The sequence below is a fragment of the Bombyx mori genome, chromosome 24 (genome assembly GCF_030269925.1).
Source record: "Bombyx mori chromosome 24, ASM3026992v2".
Classification (NCBI taxonomy): domain Eukaryota; kingdom Metazoa; phylum Arthropoda; class Insecta; order Lepidoptera; family Bombycidae; genus Bombyx; species Bombyx mori.
The window spans coordinates 18,375,659-18,396,949 of record NC_085130.1 but is presented as its reverse complement, the minus strand read 5'-3'; the positions used below and the strand labels follow the sequence as shown (position 1 = coordinate 18,396,949).

The following is a 21,291-nucleotide window of genomic DNA, read 5'->3' as shown; positions in this document are numbered from 1 at the left end:
CGCTTCCGAACACGAAGACAGACGATAGTACTAATAACACCTTTGAAGATGGGACGGAAAAAAAACTTTTTTTTAAAACATTATATTAGCATTATTTATGCTCCATCTTGTTAATACAGTTAAATGAAACGATAGCTTCATAAAAAATACATAACTTTATTTTAAAAAAAAACCAGCAATGAAACACAAAATTAAAAACAGCTGATGCTCGGGTCAACGAAAGCCCGTACTCGCGCGATCTCACGAATACTTATCTACAATATTTGTCTAAATAACTCCATCATCAAAGGTTTTTATTTATTTTTTATTGCTTAGATGGATGGACGAGCTTACAACCCACCTGGTGTTAAGTGGTTACCGGAGCCCATAGACATCTATAACGTAAATACCGCCACCCACCTTGGAACATAAGTTCTAAGGTCTCAATGTAGTTACAACGGCTGCCTCACCCTTCAAACCGAAACGCATTACTGCTTCACGACTGAAATAGGCATAGGTGGTGGTACCTACCCGCGCGGACTCAGAAGAGGTCCTATCACCAGTAAAAAAGTCGTAGCTATGGTTACGTTTGCGACTAACGAAACTGGAGACAGTACTTAGGGAGCCGATCCAAATGCGGCTCCCCAGAGAACCTGTGGAGGGGTACGGGAATCTCTCCTCACCGATGCTATTTTTTTCGCGTTCCACGTCGCTGAAATCCAATTTCGTGTGGTGTAGGGGCTGCGTGTGGCGGAGGTCCGCTGGGGGGGCGCACGCTCCGCGCCACACCGCCCTCAGACCCCACCGCCACCCCTCGCCGTCGCAAATCCAGCTGAGGAGGTCCTCCGCCCGTAGGACCACTTTGTCATTTATCGCTAACACTTCGTCCTGAAAAAGAAAGTTTTGATTATGAATGTGGAAGGCTTTAGAGGAAGAGTTAGACCTAAGAACAAAAAGGTGGATTACGTGAAAGACGATATGTGTAAGAGGGGAGTGAGCGAAGAAATGGTATATGATAGAGGAGTAGGGAAGGAGAGGACATGTTACGCCGACCCCAGGTGACCGGGAGATGGGCAGGAGAATGACGATGATGACTTCGTCCTGGAAAAGGATATTTTTTTTAATTAGTCATCAATAATTTAAAGGAACTAGAGGTCCCGCAGTAGTCGAAATTCGACTATGATTAATTGGAATTGTAAGTTTGTACACTATTATGATTGTATTTTATACTTCTATAATCACAAATTTCGCCAAGACTACACTATAAAAAATATTAACAAAGACAAACAATGTTTAATCTATTCTCAATTTGACAACAGACGTCAAGAACAAAAGTTTGACAATAAATAGTATGCATGCGTGTGTGCGTCAAATACATGGTATGTGGTGTGTGTAATGTTTTCTTTATTGATTTAATGTATCTTTTACGCATTATTTTAAAAAAATATTAGCATTGTGCACTTCTCCTCTATAAATGCGGAAAATTTCATACTCCTCCGTCCACGCAATTTTCGTAAAAAGGGTTTTTTTTTTTTTTTTTTGTTCAGGAGGAAATCGCCGGACTTCCGCCCTCCACTGGGGACGGCGGGCGGAGCATGTCGGAGTCGAACCGACTAAAACCTCCTGTCGCTCAACAACCAACGTCCAAACCTCACATGAGACAGAACTCATGAAAAGGCAAAGGGGGGAAAGTGAAGTGTTTAGTGCGGAGCACATCTCTCCCATCACCGTCCCCCTCGGGACGCCGGACTGGCGGTCGTCGGCGCCACGACCACCAGCCCTCTCGGTCGGCAGGCTATCCGGAGCCCGCGTAGATGGCGCCGGTTAGAGTGAGCTATCCTACGGAATACCCCGCTGGGTCAGAACCAGCGTGGGTCGAGGATAGCCGGCCTTCCATCACCCGGATGCTCTTGCGTAAAACGCGTGCAGAGCAGCTTGCACGACGTCTTCTTAGGTCCCCCTCGCCGGTCCCCAGACCGACATATGAGGGGGACCCGAAACACTTAGAGGGCCAGGGCTTGGGCGAAATCCGCCTCCCTGGCCCCCGCTCGACGGCGGCGGTCTTGCGCGTCTCTAACGCGCCCCGCCGCCTCCTTCTGCGAGATGGTGCACTCGCAGAAGTCGAGCATCGCCTTCCACGACTCGTCGTCGCCGAGCATCGATGCCACAACACTCGGCAACGACAAGTCGTTTCCTATTTTTGCGACGAGGACACGGCGCCACCCCTCCCATGCGGGGCAGGCGACGAGCGTATGCTCTGCCGTGTCCAAGTCGCAATCACAATGGTGGCACTCTGCCGTCGGCTCGGCTCTGATCCGGTGCAGGAACTCACCGAAGCAACCATGCCCAGTGAGAACCTGCGTGAGCCGGAAAGTGAGGCGTCCTCTGTCACGATTCACCCAATCCACAAGGACTGGGCGAATCGCCTCGACGGTCCTACGACCAGCCGAAGGATCGGCCAGCCGCCTGGACCATGATTCCAGCACGGACCGCCGAGATTGGGCCCTCCGTGCTCTGACCACACTGGGGCTGGGACGCGCCACGCCCCGGGCACGAAGGTCAGCCCGCCACTGATAGTCAGCGGCGAGCGCCTCCGCTTCCAGAACCCAAGGCGGCGTCCCAGCCAGTACACACGCCGCCTCGAAGGAGATGGTGCGATAACCACGAATGACCCTGACCGCGATGGTGCGTTGCGGCTTTTGCAGCAGCCTCGCCACCCCCACGGCCAGGGACTGGCCCCACACGGCGCCCCGTATAGGGCCATTGATCGCACCACTCCTGTATAGAGACGGCGCGTCACCTGGTCAGGCCCCCCGATGTTGGGCAGAAGCCGGCTTAACGCGCCGGCCGCCCCCAACAAACGAGGGACCAGGTCGTAAAAAGGGATACAAAGTTTTTGCTTCACGTATTAATATATAGATAGAAAGAGGGTAGACAGATTTATCTGCTCCGGCCCTCTTTAGTATACCCGTGATCATTGAACTTGCGACAGACTTTTTACTGGTGGTAGGACCTCTTGTGAGTCCGCACGGGTAGGTACCACCACCCCGCCTATTTCTGCCGTGAAGCAGTAATGCGTTTCGGTTGGAAGGGTGGGGCAGCCGTTGTAACTATACTGAGACCTTATATCTCAAGGTGGTTGACGCATTTACGTTGTAGATGTCTATGGGCTCCAGTAAACACTTAACATCAGGTGGGCTGTGAGCTCGTCCCCCATCTAAGCAATAAAAAAAGCATCGAATTACCGTGAACCCGTTAAGACGGTTCTTTAGTAGTAAAACTTAGAACAGCAACAGAACCGGATTCTATTCGTATAGCCGGTGATTCCGACCGGGAAAAGAACCCGGGCATTGGGTTAAACAAACGACAACTCTAAGTACCTACCCTAAAGAAATTATTAATGACTTCACTGAAGCCAGTTTATATAATTAAAGTGTAGTCGAAATAAATCGGTGGGTCGTTCCGCGACCCGACCGGGGGAAATTACTCGATACGAGGAGATTAGGGGGGTGGGGGTTGGTAGGGGGAGCACGGGGCGGACTCAGGATTTTGAGAGTGTATTTTTAAGGCATCAGACCCCACCTTGACACGCCGAGTCTAAACGAATTTAATTTTTTTAGGGCCATCTCCCCCTTTTTAAAGTGAAACTTATTTAGGCGCACGGAGAATAAAATTTAACTCGCGACAGATTCGTTACGGCTAGAGAGAAAAGATGCAATTTAGGAAGAGCGAGAGTGAGAGAACAGATGTAGCGTCTCGCGAACCACTCGACCGTGGAGAGTGGGAAAGGACAAAGAGAGCTATATCGTTTCTCTTATACACAGCCAGATTAGAAGCCAGCCCTATTAGAAGTTACTGGTGGTAGGACCTCTTGTGAGTCCGCGCGGGTGGGCAACTTTACGTTGTGGATGTCTATGGGCTCCAGTAACGACTTAACACCAGATGGGCTGTGAGCTCGTCCACCAATCTAAGCAATAAAATAAACTTGATTGAAGGATAACCACAATAGCGCACCGCAAAAGAAGTTTCACTTCTTTCACGTGTACCAAGTTGCACGCGCTCCATTTCTTTTATTTCAAGATAGGATCGTATGCCGTGATTCTAATCACGTAAGCATTTACCGACTTTTTAAATGAAATACGTGTTTAACTCGAGTTCATGATTGACTTCCATCATGAATGAATAACATCGTTTAATCAAAATCAAACCCGTAAAAAAAGCGTGGAGTGCTTTTCAGGATATTATCAAAATAACCCTTCTATATTCCCTTCATATCTGTTCATAAAATATTTATAACTACTTATAGCAAGCACCCCACGCTTTTTTTTTTACAATAAAATCATTGTTTCTTACACTATATTTAATTCAAATTTATTTTCTATTTTTTAGTTGGATTTTCTATAAAAGCGTATTTTCTTAGTTTTTTTTAAAATATTATTTTTAAACACCAAATTTAATCCTCCACTAAATGGTACCCGCTTGCACGCACTGAGTCCGGCCCCTTGCGTTTCCAAAACCTGACTACAGACGGGGGTGTTTACTTTAAAAATTGGTTTCCTATTAACCGAAAAACCGTTTAGACCTTACGACACCGATGCGATATTTCAACGACATTGTCTTTTTTTTAATTATTATATTTTTATCCTACCTATGTTGATAGCCTTGACAGGCTATATCAACTTCTCATTGACGTGTAGGTGAGCTCACGGGGCTCAAACCTAACGACGTTGCTAACACTGGTGGTAGGACCTATTGTGAGTCCGCGCGGGTAGGTACCACCGCCCTTGCCTATTTCTGCCGTGAAGCAGTAATGCGTTTCGGTTTGAAGGGTGGGGGGCAGCCGTTGTAACTATACTGAGATCTTAGAACTTATATCTCAAGGAGGGTGGCGCATTTACGTTGTAGATGTCTATGGGCTCCAGTAACCACTTAAAACCAGGTGGGCTGTGAGCTCGTCCACCCATCTAAGCAATAAAAAAAACAAATATTCTTTTCTTTGGCAATTTGGAACGCCTTGTGGTGAACGATTAGATCGAGGGGAAAAGGCCTAGGGCAAGCCTTTCCCAAAGTGGGCGATAACGCCACCTTATGGGCGCTGCAGGCCTAAAGGGGGGCGGTAAGACACCCAGAAAAAAAAGGGCGTTGTATAAAGGCTTGGGAGGCGATTTGTGATTTCATCTAGACACCGAATGAGCTCTTGCTATAGTGATTTTTAAGTAGGTCAAAAGAGGGAGGCGCTAAAAAATTATTTATTTTCAAAGTGGGCAGTAGACAAAATAAGTTTGGGAACCCCTGGCCTAGGGGTAGATGTCCCAAGCGATGGTCGGACCTAATAGCGGAGGAACTAAAAAATACTTGTCAGGACGCACTCCACTAAGCTACAGATTGGGATCGATGGAGACAGTTGGTTGATAGAATCGGTCGGAGTCACGATCCTCAACACTGAGGGACCGATTGAAGAGAGAGAGAGAGAGGAAGATTCCAGAAATCTATCTTCTATCTATCTATATATATAAAAATGAATTGCTGTTCGTTAATCTCGCTAAAACTCGAGAACGGCTGGACCGATTTCGCTAATTTTGGTCTTAAATGATTTGTGGAAGTCCAGAGAAGGTTTAAAAGGTTGATAAATATGAAAATGCTCGGAATTAAATAAAAATAACAATTTTGATTTGATTCCTTTGATGTGTCTCCAGTCGAACGGATTCCTTTTGTTTGTTTTAAGTTTATTTTATACAAAAGCTTAGGTATTTTATTTATAGATTGAGGCACTACGAAGTCTGCCGGGTCAGCTACTAATATCTATTTATGCCGCGAAGTTGGAATGTGTTTATTTGGCGCACAATATTTACGAACCCGTAAATTTCTTGGGTTGGCATAGCATGGAGTCGCTTCCTTGTTATATATATATATGTATATTTTTATTTTTTTATGTTTGAATATTTACTGGTGGCCCGGAGGCCTTTCCAGTTTCACCAGGACAGGTGGGCGAGCAAAGGCTCAGCCAGGAGGGGTGGGATTTGCTAACAGCTACCTGAGCGCCTCCGAAGGAGACCTAACAGCTCAAGAGCAGCTGCTTCGCGAGTGAATCTACTAGCGGATCGGAATCGCGACCCGCTGAGAAGATCCGGCGAGAAACTCAGCGAGCTGATTCATGGGTTAGGTTGCACGGCGAACTCTTTGTCGAGTTCGACGAGTACGGTTACCGGGGTCCCTAAGCCTGCTCCTTGTTTTAGAGCTGAAGGCGTCTAATGCAAAGGTTATTGGATCTGATGGATCCGTAAGGACGTGTGTATATATATGTACATATGTACATCATATGTACACATACATATTCTCCTATTTTATCGAGTGTTTTAACAATTAAAACTTTATGTTAAGCTGGTCATTTCAACACAGACACACACACATCGACACGCGTGAAGCATATGTTTGTTTGACTCCGACAAGGTGAACTCGTATATAGGGTGTTATTTTTTATTACTTTTTTTTTTGTATTAATTAAAACAAAAATCACATTTGGTATGCATGTATTAATAATTACGAAACGCAAGAGAAACGCGTTAATATTATTTGGATTAACAATTGGGAAAATAGTTTAAAAGACTTTTGTGTTAGTGGAATATTTAAACAGATGGTCATATATATTATATTGATTTTGAAGTCGTCGTGTATTATATTTTATTATCTAAAGAATAAGACGTCCAGTGCATTCGTGTGTAGCGATGCACCGGTGTTCGAATCCCGCAGGCGGGTATCAATTTTTCTAATGAAATACGTACTTAACAAATGTTCACGATTGACTTCCACGGTGAAGGAATAACATCGTGTAATAAAAATCAAACCCGCAAAATTATAATTTGCGTAATCACTGGTGGTAGGACCTCTTGGGAGTCCGCACGGGTAGGTCCTGTGTTTAGGGTATTTTGTTTACTACGAAATAAATTTCACTTATACTTTAGCCTCAGCAACACGTGGTGTTTATGGCACTAAATTGTAGCTTACGTGAAACGTTAGTATTTTTATGGTTGGTATTAGTAATCCTTCAATCACAATTTTTTTTTTTATTGCTTAGATGAGTGGACGAGCTCACAGCCCACCTGGTGTTATGGGGTTACTGGAGCCCATAGACATCTACAATGTAAATACGCCACCCACCTTGAGATATAAGTCCTAAGGCCTCAGTATAGTTACAACGGCTACCCCACCCTTCAAACCGAAACGCATTACTGCTTCACGCCAGAAATAGGCAGGGCGGCGGTACCTACCCGTGCGGACTCACAAAAACCTTAGCCACAGCAACGTGTGGCCGGGTCTGCTAGTATAAGTATATATTTAAACATCTATATACTCCTCCAGTTCAAGCTGGCCAGTAGGAGTGGTGCCTGGTTCATAGTATTTATTACTCCAAGGTCGGATGATGTGGTAATGCAGTAATGCAGTTCTGATGAGGGGCGAGGCGATGGCGAAAACAAAAATATCCTCATTGCACGTAGTTCTGTTTAACTTAGACCTCATATCTCAAAGCCGATCACGCGGTGTCGTAGTGATGTCCACGGGCAGCAGCAACAAAGCAACAGAACATTATTGCGATTGCTAAAACAAAAATATCCTTATTGCACTTAGTTCTGTTTAACTTAAGCCTCATATCTGATAGCGGGTTACGCTATGACGCAGTGATGTCCACGGGCAGCATTAACAAAGAAACAGAACATCGACGCGATGGCCAGAACAAAAATATCCTCATTGCACTTAGTTCTGTTTAACTTACACCTCATATGTGATAGCGGGTCAGGCTATGACGTAGTGATGTCCATGGGCAACAAAGCAACAAAACATCGAACGCGATGGCCCAAAACAAAAATATCCTCATTGCTCTTAGCTCTGTTTAACTTAAACCTCATATCTGATAGCGGGTCAGGCTATGACCTAGTGATGTCCATGGGCACCAAAGCAATAGAACATCGACCGCGATGGCCCAAAACAAAAATATCCTCATTGCATTTAGTTTGTTTAACTTAGAGCCCATATTCAAAGAGAGTGACGCTATGACGTAGTGATGTCCATGGGCAACAAAGCAACAGAACATCGACCGCTAGCTCCCCGGCCCGTAAGCGGCGACGAAAACCCAAAAGTGCTATCAGCAAGTCGGATGACACGAGAATTACTTAAATAAAAAAAAAGGCATTTATAAATATAAAATAACCTTTAACGAACAATGTGTGCGTGCAGCGGCGGCTGTGTTTGTTTGTCATGGACGAACATTAATTATACAGGGTGTTGCATTTTATTTCATTTTTTTTTTTATATTTCGTAATTCAGATTCAAGGATGATAACCTGGAAAAGCTCTTTTTTTTATTGCTTAGATGGATGGACGAACTCACAGGCCACCTTTAAGTGGTTACTGGAGCCCATAGACATCTATAACGTAAATGCGCCACCCACCTTGAGATATAAGTTCTAAGGACTCGAGTATAGTTACGTTATATATCAGAACGTTTATTATCTATTTATTTATATATTTAAACTTACATAACCCGCCCCGCCCTTCAAACCGAAACGCATTACTGCTTCACGGCATTTGCTTTACGTTATTGATGTCTATGGGCTCCAGGATCAATACCAGATGGACACGTCTACTGATTTAACCAACAAAAGAGTAAAGAAAAAGGAAATATTGCTAAACGCACACAGAATGGTCCGGTGAATTATTGAACAGTAATAATTTACAAACATAACATAAATCCTTTGAAATCTCTTGGGCATCTCTGGCTCTGACTCACAAGAGGTCCTAGCACCAGTAAACCATTGCTACCGACCGCAAGGTAAAATACCTAGAGGCCAAAGACAAGAGCGGTGGTCTCGCCGGGTAGCTGGAAATGCCAGTCAAGGATGCTCTCCATCGCGCAATAGATAGGAATAGAGGGAGAGAAACAATGAGAAACTACAGAACAGTTACGTTCCTCAACAATAAAGAAGCAACCAAACAACCGGCGACGAAACAAAATTACAATTCACACATCTATCTATCTATATATACAAAAATGAATTGCTGTTCGTTAGTCTCACTAAAACTCGAGAACGGCTGGACCGATTTGGCTAAGTTTGGTCTTGAATTATTTGTGGAAGTCCAGAGAAGGTTTAAAAGGTAGATAAATATGAAAATGCTCGGAATTAAATAAAAATAACAATTTTGTTTTTCCTTTGATGTGTCCCCCTTCGGACGGATTCCTTTTGTTTGTTTTAAGTTTATTTTATACAAAAGTTTAGATCTTTTATTTATCGATTGAGGCACTACGAAGTCTGCCGGGTCAACTAGTTTTTAATATTTTTGAAGTGAAACTTCTTTAGAATCGTTGTGATTTCAAACTCGATGAAACGAAAATACAAGTCCGTTGTGGTTTTTTTTTTTAATACAGCGCCATCTATGAGATTTTTTAATAATAACGTGTATATGAAACCTCTTATAGTGAATTTTAATTTAAGATTATAGGTGAAGTTAAAATATCAATTCACAGAGGGCGCTACCTCATACTATAAAAGATGATTTACAAATATTTACTAATGACAAAATTTTAGATATACTTAGACATTTAGGATAATTGTATTTTAATTTTTGAAGGTTTCACTTCTACCACGTGTGAATTGCACATATGTATTTTTTTTTCAATTCCTCATTTAAATGTAACGCACAAAGTGATATACGAAAAAAAAAAAGCAAAGAAATGCTTTTTAACAAAAATTGTTTGAATTGAAATTTAAAAAATAACACACCCTGTATCTCACGTATGCACGCACACACTTGTGACACGCACGCACACACGCGAGCGCACGAGGCTCCGCGCACAGAATTGATAACGTTCGCGTTCGCCGGATCTATTCGGTCAGTGCAACGTCCCTAGCGCTTAGGGCGTGTTCACATTGTATATCTTATATTTATTAATAATAAAAAATAAAATATACAAAACATTATGTGCAATTCACGCGTGTTAGAAGTGAAAACTTAAAAAGATTTAGACTTCGAGATAATGAGTCGAATGTAAAATTTCGGGAAGAGGTTGTAAGTTTTAGTAAGGATCTCACAGTGATACAAAGTTGGATAATTGTTTTACATTTTATTCAGAATGTATGAAGTACGAATATTAGATACGAAGCAGAGCACAAAGAGAACCACGAGTATAAGAAACACCGTTCCTTTATTCCTAGTCCTATTCATATTCCTATCTCATTTTCTCTCACGTTAAATCTTATGAATTTATGTGTCTGTCTCTTTTTACTGTCGCTTTTTCGTTTCATCGACTTTCGAATCACAACGATGCTAAAGAATTTTCAATGAATTTTCAACTTTAAATGTCTCTCTATCTCTGCCTATTTCCGCCGTGAAGCAGTAATGCATTTCGGTTCGAAGGGTGGGGCAGCCGTTGTAACTATACTGAGACCTTAGAACTTACATCTCGAGGTGGGTGGCGCAATTACGTTGTAAATGTCTATGGGCTCCAGTAACCATTTAACACCAAGTGGGCTGTGAGCTCGTCCACCCAACTAAGCAATAAAAAAAAATAAAAAAAATCTCCTGTAAAGTTGCAAACATGTCGCTTAGAACAAATAACTTATCACCCGTCGATGTATAAACAAAAAATATCGCACACACATAAGAAAAAAATCCATATTCACTGCATACGTAGCTGAAAATTCTATTTTTAATATTATTAATAAGCAACTGAATTCGTTTTGGAGCCTTCGAATTCGTGTAATGAACTTATTAGCCAATTAAAAGAAAGAAAAAAAAAGAAAACCTTAAAATTGTTTTTAGTAACAAAATCTTTTATTATACGTTAATATTATTTCCGTGGAACGCCCTGTGTGTACTATACCTAATCGTCATAAATTCTCAATAACATGAAATGGCGGCGAGGGACGCGCGGGGAGGGGAACGTACAGGTGCGCACTCAGGAAACATAGAATTTATAATTATTCGATTTTATTCAAATTTTAAAGTCGCCTTCAGATGACAGAGCAGTGATTAATATGGACTGTTCAGATAATTGGTTATAATAAAAAAAGAAAATTGTATATTTTCTGTTTACACGGGCAAAAGAATTGGACCAGGACCAAAATGTGGGAAAAAATCAAGAAAACCTATTGACCTAACTTCTTGGGTTCTTTGAAAAAGTCCACTAAAGAAGTTTCCGTATGTAAACACGATTTTCCTGAGACTTTCAGTTTATTGATTACTATCACAAATTTATTAACTTCGTCTCATTTTAATAGATTTTAATTATTTTTTCTAAAATATTACGGATTTGATCGAGATAAGTTTCTTCAAATAAAATACTAATACAATATTTAGTTATTGTAGTAACCAGGACTCATTATGTTTGTATAGCTCGTAAAACTATGTTAGTATCAAAATAACAATTGAAGACATGGGTGGATGAAGGAGATACGATACTATTAGTTAATTTTGACAAAACAGGCAACAAACTTTTGTTACTTGTACTTTTTCTTCGTACATAAATCCTTCATCAGAGGCAATTAGAGAATAGCCTTTAAACCCGGAATTTTAAGGTCTAATATGGTATATAGGCACATTACTTCATTCAATGTAAAAGCTCAAAAATCTTAAATATTGTACTTAACCCCTTCATCCACTCACGTCTTCAATAGTGTAGGTAAATAATTAAAGTAAATTAATTAAAGTAATAATTAAAGTAAATATATATGCAAACGACTGCTGCACTATCCCATGAGAAATAGCGCAGTTTGGGAGGCTTGACGACAAAGGGAAGATCTTCCACCGAGCGGATGATATTGCTCGGTAGACCGACGGTCCGAATGTTGTTGTTCGGAACTTGTATATATGAGCTTTATCTTGAAAATGTCGTAAGCGAGATTCAGGCATCTGTCAATTATCTTGCGTTGTATGATGGCTACCCGCCACATCACTCCCCTCCGAGACTGAAGGTCGTGTCATTTTTAATTAGCGTTGTCCGTGCTGAGATTAGCTTGCAAGGGCCAGTGCTGCTCGAAGCCTGCGGTGAGTCGAGGCTGAGCTTGAATGCTGCGTGCGTGTCGCCAGTGCTGCTCGAAGTCTGCGGTGAGTCGAGACTGAGCTTGAATGCTGCGTGCGTGTCGCCAGTAGTCCATGTGTGCAGAGCTGCCACGCCGGAGATGTGTGACCCCAAGCGTTGATGATCCGGTCGTGGGCTGCGATGAACTGTTGCGGCGTGATGAGGCAGTGAAGTTGCGTGCCGTAGGACCAGGAAGCGCGGTGAGTCGGCTGCGATGGTCCTGTTGAGGCTGCGATGCTGGCTTGCTGTGGGACGACTGTCAATGACGTGCTTTTATCTGCGAGAATGCGGGGATTGTGGTTGCCGGAGTTCTTGATGCGCTGATGATGAATCAGAAGGTTGCGTGTTAACATCACGTCGGGGTCACCAGTTTGGGAGGCTTGACGACAAAGGGAAGATCTTCCACCGAGCGGATGATATTGCTCGGTAGACCGACGGTCCGAATGTTGTTGTTCGGAACTTGTATATATGCGCTTTATCTTGAAAATGTCGTAAGCGAGATTCAGGCATCTGTCAATTATCTTGCGTTGTATGATGGCTACCCGCCACACGCAGCTACTACACTATACAACCTGCAACCTACTATATACACTAACCAAACTACTATAACAAGTGGATAAAAATATTATATTTTGAGATCACGGTTTCGATAAAATTGTAGAGAACGAGTAAAGTAATCATCATTATCCTGCCCTTCTCTCAGTCACCTGGGGTCGGCGCAACATGTTTTCTCCTTCCATACTCTTCTATCATATACCATTTCTTCGCTCACTCCCCTCTTACCCATATCGTCTTTCACACAATCCATCCATTTCTTCTTAGGTCTACCTCTTCCTCTAGAACGAGTAAAGTAATCTGGAGATATAAACCCGATTTTAAATTAATTAACATAAAAACATAGAGAAATACGTGTAAATATGGTTTAAGCGATATTTCACTTGAGACGCGACATTTATCTTTGTAATTAAAAATCCGTTTTATTTGATAATAGTATCAACAATTCGATGTTTCTAATTGAACTTCAATTAAGTTTACTCCGTTCGAATAGCTGAATAATTTGATTTGTTTTGATATTTTTTTCAAATTTTAAACTTTAAACGGTTCCTCTGTAAAGTTGCAAAAATAGTCTTTCACCCCTGGATGTTCTTTTATATATGAGTCGATTATTATCAAAGCCGGCAATCTGACTTTTGGATAATTATTGGTAAATCAGAAAAACTAATTATTGACTTTGTATTCCATTGGCAGTCACAAAACTCTTCGGAACGACATCTTAGATAAATAACAGGTTAACTATTAACCTTTATTTAATGTAGGTTTTGAACCGTATTCTTTGAAGGAGACGATTATATTCAAATCAATCTGTATTGACATATCAATAACATTTTTTTGTCCAAATGCACAGATTGCCACTTTTGATAATAGACAACTCATATGTATGTATATATTTTTTTAATTTCTTCCATTTTTATTTCGATTCACTTATTCCAACAAAAGCGAGATGAAGAAAAAAAAACATTAAATGTCTTTATTGAATTGAAATTTTTTCGAGCATTTAAATAAAATAAAATCCTTTGTCTTGAAAACAAATAAAATTATTCCTACTGAGTACGTCCCTGCAACAGAGCAGTGAAAGATGAGGAGAGCCGGGTCGGATAGTACAATCGAAACATTTTGATACTTTCGACTAATTGTTACGTAATGATGCACGCCTGGATTTTTTTTATTTGTATTTTTATTGATTAATTGAAAATATCAAAACTATTATGCGAGACATACATATTTACGTCATGTAATTAGCACCTAACATAATTTCTATACTCATAACAAGATATTTATTTATCAATCATCAGTTTTCTATATTTCTTTATTTATATGTGTGCATTATTTATAACAGCTACAACCGACTTTGTTGACGATTACAGAAATACGATATAATTCTAAAAGGCAATGGGAAGTTTTCATTTTTATTTTATTTACTGCGATAACTTTATATGACGTGGAAGAATGTAGCTTTCTTATTTGAAGTCAAAATAGGCGATGACTTTTAAATATGGAGTTGCCAAAACACAATCGTTACTAACATAATATATTTCAAGATATTAATAATAATATTAACATGTCAGTATGTATGTTGGTATTATCATATGATATGTATTTTCTATAATAATGTGTTGCCAGTAGTACACCGCAAAATACCTGCTATATTTTTATATTTACCAGAATTTCCGTATATTAAACGGTTGTCTGGAAAAGATCGCTTTCAGCGATAAGAGTGCCTATTGCACAAATGTATCTTCTTGTTGACTGGTTTTTATTGTAAATTGAGTTTTTGGTGTGCAATAAAATATATTCTCTCTCTCTTTCTCCAAATATCCATTTGTTTTGTTAACATGCTATTTACTAGCAAGGTCTGCGTATCTATCTATCTAAGTAATCTTGGTCGAACTCATTCAATACGACGATGAGTTCGACGTGCAAACTAGGCCTTGGACAGAACCTATAGAGATTCCCGTCGGATCTCCACAGTGAGTCGCGAATCCGATCTGATTGTAGATTCAACGAAGCACTGCCTGCACTAGAGCCAGTGTTAGCAAGCTCTCTCAGGTTGAACCCGTGAGCTTACCTGCTCGTTCGGCGAATCTAGCATGATTGAGGTCACTAGAATAGGCGGGAAAACAAAAAGGAACTGAACTGCTAATTCTATTTAAGATGCCGTGAACAACGGAAAATGCTGACTGTGTGCATATCATTAAGGTTAACGACCATATTAGCCACGCAGCTAGGATATAACGCATCGCGGCAGTTCTATAGGTTCAGCCTTTTTTTTCCTACCTATGCTGATAGCCTTGAGAGGCTAGCGGTCCGTGAATGCTTATAATAGTTCTTCAGGCTAACAGCGATTGGATATGGAAAAAAAAAACAATACTTATTTAAAACCGTTTACGATAATTTTTAAATATTTTTAAAATTAATCGCTCGGATGTAACAAAAATAGTATATGTGAAGCCTGTAAGAGCAGTCTGACTATAAGTTATCTTTACGTATGTTTCTTCTTGGTCGATTAAAAAGGACGAACGTGTTTGTTAGGGAAAAAAACACGTTTTGCTGATTGACGATTCGTTAAAGTCGTCCACATCATCAGGTCATTACTAGCTGTGTAATAATTGTTCAACATGTTCCAATCGTTTGAATGTCACAGAGCATATAGGCACTCAGAATTGGCTTCTAGTTTTTCGACCTACCAATTACAATAACAACTGGCGATATATCTACTAAAACTATTCAGAGAACAATAGACAACAAAATTACGATTTTTTTTTAATTTTCACACACCGCATGTATGTTAAAGATAATAAATAAAATTTAGGAACACAAAAAAAGCGTAATTAATATTCATATCGTAACTGGAACACGTGAGTTGACGATGTCAAACTTAAACGTCCGACATGACATTGCACTGGCAATGTCATAATCACAAAAACCCTTACGATTGAGTTTAATTATTTGATGCTTTCAAACATGAGTGCGTTTGACTCTGGTTTCATTCGGACGCTACACACACATACACAAATAAATCCCAAATTAATAAACTACAAATTCTATACAAAACAACGGTAGGCAGCGGCTTGGCTCTGGCCCTGACATTGATGAAGTCCATGGGCGACAGTAACCACTCACCATCAGGTGGGCCGTATGTCTATAAGGGCAATAAAAAAAAACAAAAAATGTAAGGACAAAGCCTATGCCGCGCTTGTAAATGCACTTACATTTGAATTTTGACACCAACCAATGTTTTATAAGTTTACGGGGTATCCGAGAAACTTCTAGAACTTTTTATTCTGCCGCGACTTTGTTGTGTGTTTAAGTTATTATCACAAAAACAAACAAGCTAAGAGTGAGCTGTAAAAAAAAAAAAAAACATTAAACGAATATTTATTTTCTGGTAAGTATCAAAACCAATCGCGCCGTCTAGACAAACGTTCACGAAGTTTTCGAAAACAACTCGCACACAAAAGGGTGTAAGTACCGAAATAGTACATTTGAAAAACGAACGAATGCGATCTTTAAAATGCAGACATTAAAGTCTCAAATCAGGTCAATGTTTGTTTAACTTATTAATACGACTAGCTTATATAGAATTTGGAGATTAGGAAACCGTGTTTATTTTTTTCGTTTTTTTTTTGTTCATTTTAGTATTCGATTTTTTGCTCAACTATTTTGCGCGTTGCACTTCGTTCGACTAACTTCAACAAAATAATGCATATTTTCAGCCTTTTTCTTTTTTTACATATGGACGACGCTTGAGAGGCAAAAGTGACTAAGCGACAATAACTGCTTTGTACACAAATAATAGGCAAAAACCATATTAGACGCGCAAAAAAAAAAAATTTCTAGGTCTATTAAAACCTAATGGTGGTAATTAAAACTGGTGGTAGGACATCTTGTGAGTCCGCGCGGGTAGGTACCACCACCCTGCCTATTTCTGCCGTGAAGCAGTAATGCGTTTCGGCTTGAAGGGTGGGGCAGCCGTTGTAACTATACTGAGATCTTAGAACTTATATCTCAAGGTGGGTGGCGCATTTACGTCGTAGATGTCTATGGGCTCCAGTAACCACTTAACACCAGGTGGGCTGTGAGCTCGTCCACACATCTAAGCAATAAAAATAAAAAAAACATTTCAATCCTACAGCTAGATTCGTAAAATAGAATTTTTTTCAGATATTTCAACTTTAAATTAGTCTACTGTAAAGTTCACGCATTGTCGCTAAGTCACGTTTGCCTTTCAAGCGTCGATATGCTGACAGCATCGGCTCACGGGGCTCAAACCGGAGTGTTGCCAACACTGGCCCTAGCAAGGGCAGTGCTTCGCTAAGTCTACCATCAGATCAGAATCGCGACCCACTGAGAAGATCCGGCGAGAAACTGTGTCTGTGAGTTTAAAGAAAAATACCTTCTTTTTATTGCCTTTGTAGGCAGACGGCCCACATGATGGTGAGTGGTTACCGTCGCCCATGCACCTCAGCGATGACAGGGGCAGAGCTAAGCTGCTGCCTAACATAAAATCAACCTTCGGATAAATTCTTAAAAAAGATCGAATGAATTTTTAATTAAATTGAGAATTACAGGAGATATTTGAGACGACGAGCGCACGGCCCAGCCGCTGTTAAGTCGTTACCGTTATAGATGAAAACAAAATTCTGTTATTTAACATAGTATTGTATATTACTTTCAGACCCTCACGAAAGCATACGAACACTGCAGACCGCCTTGAATTCGACCTCATGTCTCAAGATTCCCGTTGTGAGGTCTATGGGTTAGCCGCGAAATCGTTTACCATACTAAAACAATAAAAATAAATACATACTAAATTTACGAACAACACCCTGAGATACGACTCACAATACATATTAATAATAATATGATACTCAATAAATAAATTTAATACTTTATAGCGCATTTAATATATTAATTCAGACACAAATTTTTTTTTTACATTCTATCTCCAGTCGTCGCTGATGCCCATGGACATCAATAACGCGAGGCTTATGGTTCGGTCGATACCTCGATTTTTTAAGTGACATATTAACCCTTTTGGTGCTAAGTTTATTTTCACATATTTTGCTTAAATTAAAAAGGATTTTTAATAAAAAATACCTTAGGAAAAAACTAAAAAAAATAAAAAAATCTAAGCAAAAAAATGGCTATATGAATATATTTCGACATAATGTATGGAGGAGCTCACGGCCTACCTGGCGTTTTTTTTTTTTTTTTTTTTTTTTATTAATATATTGCGCGTTCCCCTGACGAGTAATTGTCAGGGACATTTTTTAGGCTATTTTGCTATTTTTCCAATGTTTCGTTTTCCATAATTATATAATATTCGTTTCTGTTCCCTTCTTATACTTATACTTTAATTCCCTTATATTTTACTTATATGCCTATTATTATATTTTATTTCTTCACTTTTTTCCGATATAATTTTCATTTTCACTTCTTGTACGCATTCCATTGTCTATCTGTCACATTTTTCGTTGTACATTTTATATAATTATGTTTACATTTTCTTTACATTGTCTAATGAATACATTACCAATATAAAAATTTACATTAATAAATTACAATGTATAATATCTTAAAATTACATTTTGAATATTTCCATTTTTCTTACAACATTTCTTTTTCTATTTTAAAACTAGAGGTCGCTACGAGGAATACGAGGAATTTGCTTTGGCATTGTAGTGATTCGATGATTTTGTGTATGTATTTATTAATTTTAGTATTGTATATATCCGCATATTTCAAAATATCCTTTTATATACAATTTATTTGTTTCTAAAGTTTACTTTTTGTACTATTTTGGTGCAATATTTTATGAAGTCTTGTTTAGTTTCTTTTTCACAGATTAATTGACTTAGTTTTGTAATTTCTATTTTGATTCCAATTCTTTGTTCAATTTCAAGTCGATCACTACAATGCACCGGACACTCTACAATTAAGTGGACGACTGTTTCCGCCACGTCCGGGTCGCAAATACACGACGGGCTCTCTTTGCACCGGAAGCGATTCAAGTACTCCGAGAACCCGCCGTGCCCAGTGAGTACTTGCGTGAGGTGCATGTTTATGCTCTCTGACTTTATAAATTTCTGGGCTATATAGACGTCGGGCAGAAATATTTTTGTACCGGATGCGGTGGGTCCCTCCGTGTACCTCCGATTCCATTCATGGAGAGTGTCCTCTCGGATTTGTCTCTTCATGAATGAGACCGGGCATTGATCGTACACTGGTTTAGTTTTCAAGTGTAGCGCGGCGTATTTCGCGAGCTCATCCGCCCTCTCGTTTCCTGCTATCCCCACATGGGCCTTCACCCAGTATAGCGAGATTGTTTTCCCTGCTTGTGTTGCCTGGCTTATGTTATTTTGTGCGGGTACTGCTAGAGGGTGCCTTGTCTCACTATTGCATAAGGTGTCAAGGGCAGCCCTGGAATCACTAAATATTCCAAATGAATATCCAGCCCTTTTCAGGGCCACCACCGTTGCATTTCGGAGAGCCAGGAGTTCAGCTTGGTATACGGTGCAGTGAGACGACAGCTTAAACTTTTTGGACTCAATTTCGAGGTCGTTTTTCCATAAGGAAAAAGCGGCCCCGACCTTGCCCTCAAACTTGCTGCCGTCCGTGTAAATTTTAAATTGCAAATTTTCCAGGGTGTTAATCTGCTCCTGGTTCTCCAGATGTTTATATTGTAGGTGTGGCTTACATGCAGGGTGTGCGATTTTGGTGTACATTACTTCCTTCTCGACCTCCCTATCTCCGTAGGCGTGCTCCTTTTTTCGTTTCTTAATCTCAAATAGTGTGGCAGCCTCTTTGATACGGAGGTCGAGAGGCAGTATCCCGGACAGTGCGAGTGCGGAGTTGAGCGAAACCGTTCTGTATGCTCTGCATATTTTTTGGGCGAAGCCTCTTTGCACGACATTGAGTTGCTTTCTAGATACCAACTTTGCAGCGGACTTCGCCCAGGCCCCAGCCGCATACATGATGACCGGTTCCACTGCTGCCGTGTATATTGTTTTTATTATTTCCGCGTCCAGTCCCCACGTTATTTTTGCCGCTCTGGTTAAATGCTTATGTATTTCCAATGCTTTCCTACATGAGAGGGTGATATGTTTATTAAAAGTTAACTTATTGTCGATAGTTAGGCCCAGCAATTTTATTTCGCTGTCCATGTCAATTGGAATCCCTCCCATGCTCAGGCGTGGGGTGTCATACTTTAGCCTGTTGGTTATAACCATCGCTTTTGTCTTCTGTGGCGCGAACTTGAGTTTATTTTTGGTACCCCACTCCAGAACATAATCAAGTGCCTCCCTAGCGCTGGCGTTAATGCTCGACGTCTCTCCACTAAACACGAGCACTACGTCATCGGCAAATGCCTGTACGTGGTGCCCCCTCTGCTCCAGATTTTTTAGTAAGGGGTCGATCAGGAGGTTCCATAAAATGGGTCCCCCTATCGAACCCTGTACGCACCCCTTACTGGTGCTTTTTTGCGTCTCCTCTCCAGCATACCTCACCTTAACCTTTCTTTCTGTCAGATAGCTGTCAAGTATTCTTCGGATGTTGATGGGACACTTCTCCTCCGCCAACCTCAGTCTGATGGCGGGCCACCATGCGCTGTCAAAGGCCCCCTCTATGTCTAATGAAACCATAGCTATAATTAGTTTTCGTTTTAGCTTATCACGTACGTGTTCCATCAGATCATAAAGGGAGTCCTCCGTGCTCTTCTGCGGTACGAAGCCATACTGTCTTGAGCTCAGTCTGGGGACCAGATGCCACCTGAGACGGCCAACGATCATCCTCTCGAGCAGTTTCCCCATCACCGGGAGGAGGCCGATGGGTCTATAAGACTTTGGTGCAGTATAAGTTTCCTTGCCCGGCTTTCTTAATACCACTACCGTGGCCTCCTTCCAGATGGTGGGGAAAAGGCCCAATTCTAGACATCTGTTGGCCATCGTCAAGTGGAAGTCCGTGTCACCTTCGACCAGCATCCGGACAATATCCGCGGTCACTCCATCCCCCCCAGGTGCCTTTTTCGGGTTTGAGGCTCTCGCGGCGCTTAACAGCTCCTCCTTACTAAAAGGTGGATCCTGTTCCTCTTTCCTGTCTTGGCCGTTTATATGCTCCACGGCTCTCCTTATTTCCCGATGATGCTCTGAGTCGGTTTGGCTGTTGTCGTCTGGGAAGAATGTATCCGCGAGCTCTTCTACTGACTCTTTTGGAGTCAGCACCTTGTCGCCTTTCACCATCATTTCATCCTCCTGTCTCCTGGTAGCCCTCCTTAAGATCCTATATATCCCATCCCACATACCTTCCTTCTTTTGCCTTCCACAGAACTCCTTCCAACTTCTTGTCTTGGCTTTCTTTACCTCATTTTCATAGTCTTCTTTTTGTTTTAGGTACCTGGCTACGACAGTGCTCCTCCTGCAGGGTGCTGCGCAGCGGATTCGTCGCTTTAGGGTAAGTGTTTTCTTTTTCTCAACCTCCAACTCCTTGGTCCACCAAGGAATCTTCGGTTTGATTTTACTTTTTATTTTCGGAAGGACCTCTTCACAAGCCTCGATCACAACTGCATCATACTCGTTTATAGTATTCTCTAACTCTTCCTTTGTGTTTGACGCTTCCAATCTTTGGGTGCCAAGATTTTTGTCCTCCTTGAGTTGGGTTATCTTTTCAATAAAAGATTGCCAA

General features: G+C 41.0%; 1 protein-coding gene across 3 annotated transcripts in view; it reads right to left on the bottom strand.

Moving 5' to 3' along the window:
• The window catches only part of LOC101740963 (AT-rich interactive domain-containing protein 5B), a 102,473-nt gene that overhangs the window by 13,619 nt on the left and 67,563 nt on the right, over positions 1-21,291 (bottom strand). For all 3 annotated transcript variants that reach the window (XM_021347294.3, XM_012689534.4, XM_012689535.4), the window contains one exon: positions 663-867. In XM_021347294.3, coding sequence (XP_021202969.1) covers positions 663-867 — 205 coding nt within the window. The remainder of the gene's footprint in view (positions 1-662; positions 868-21,291) is intronic.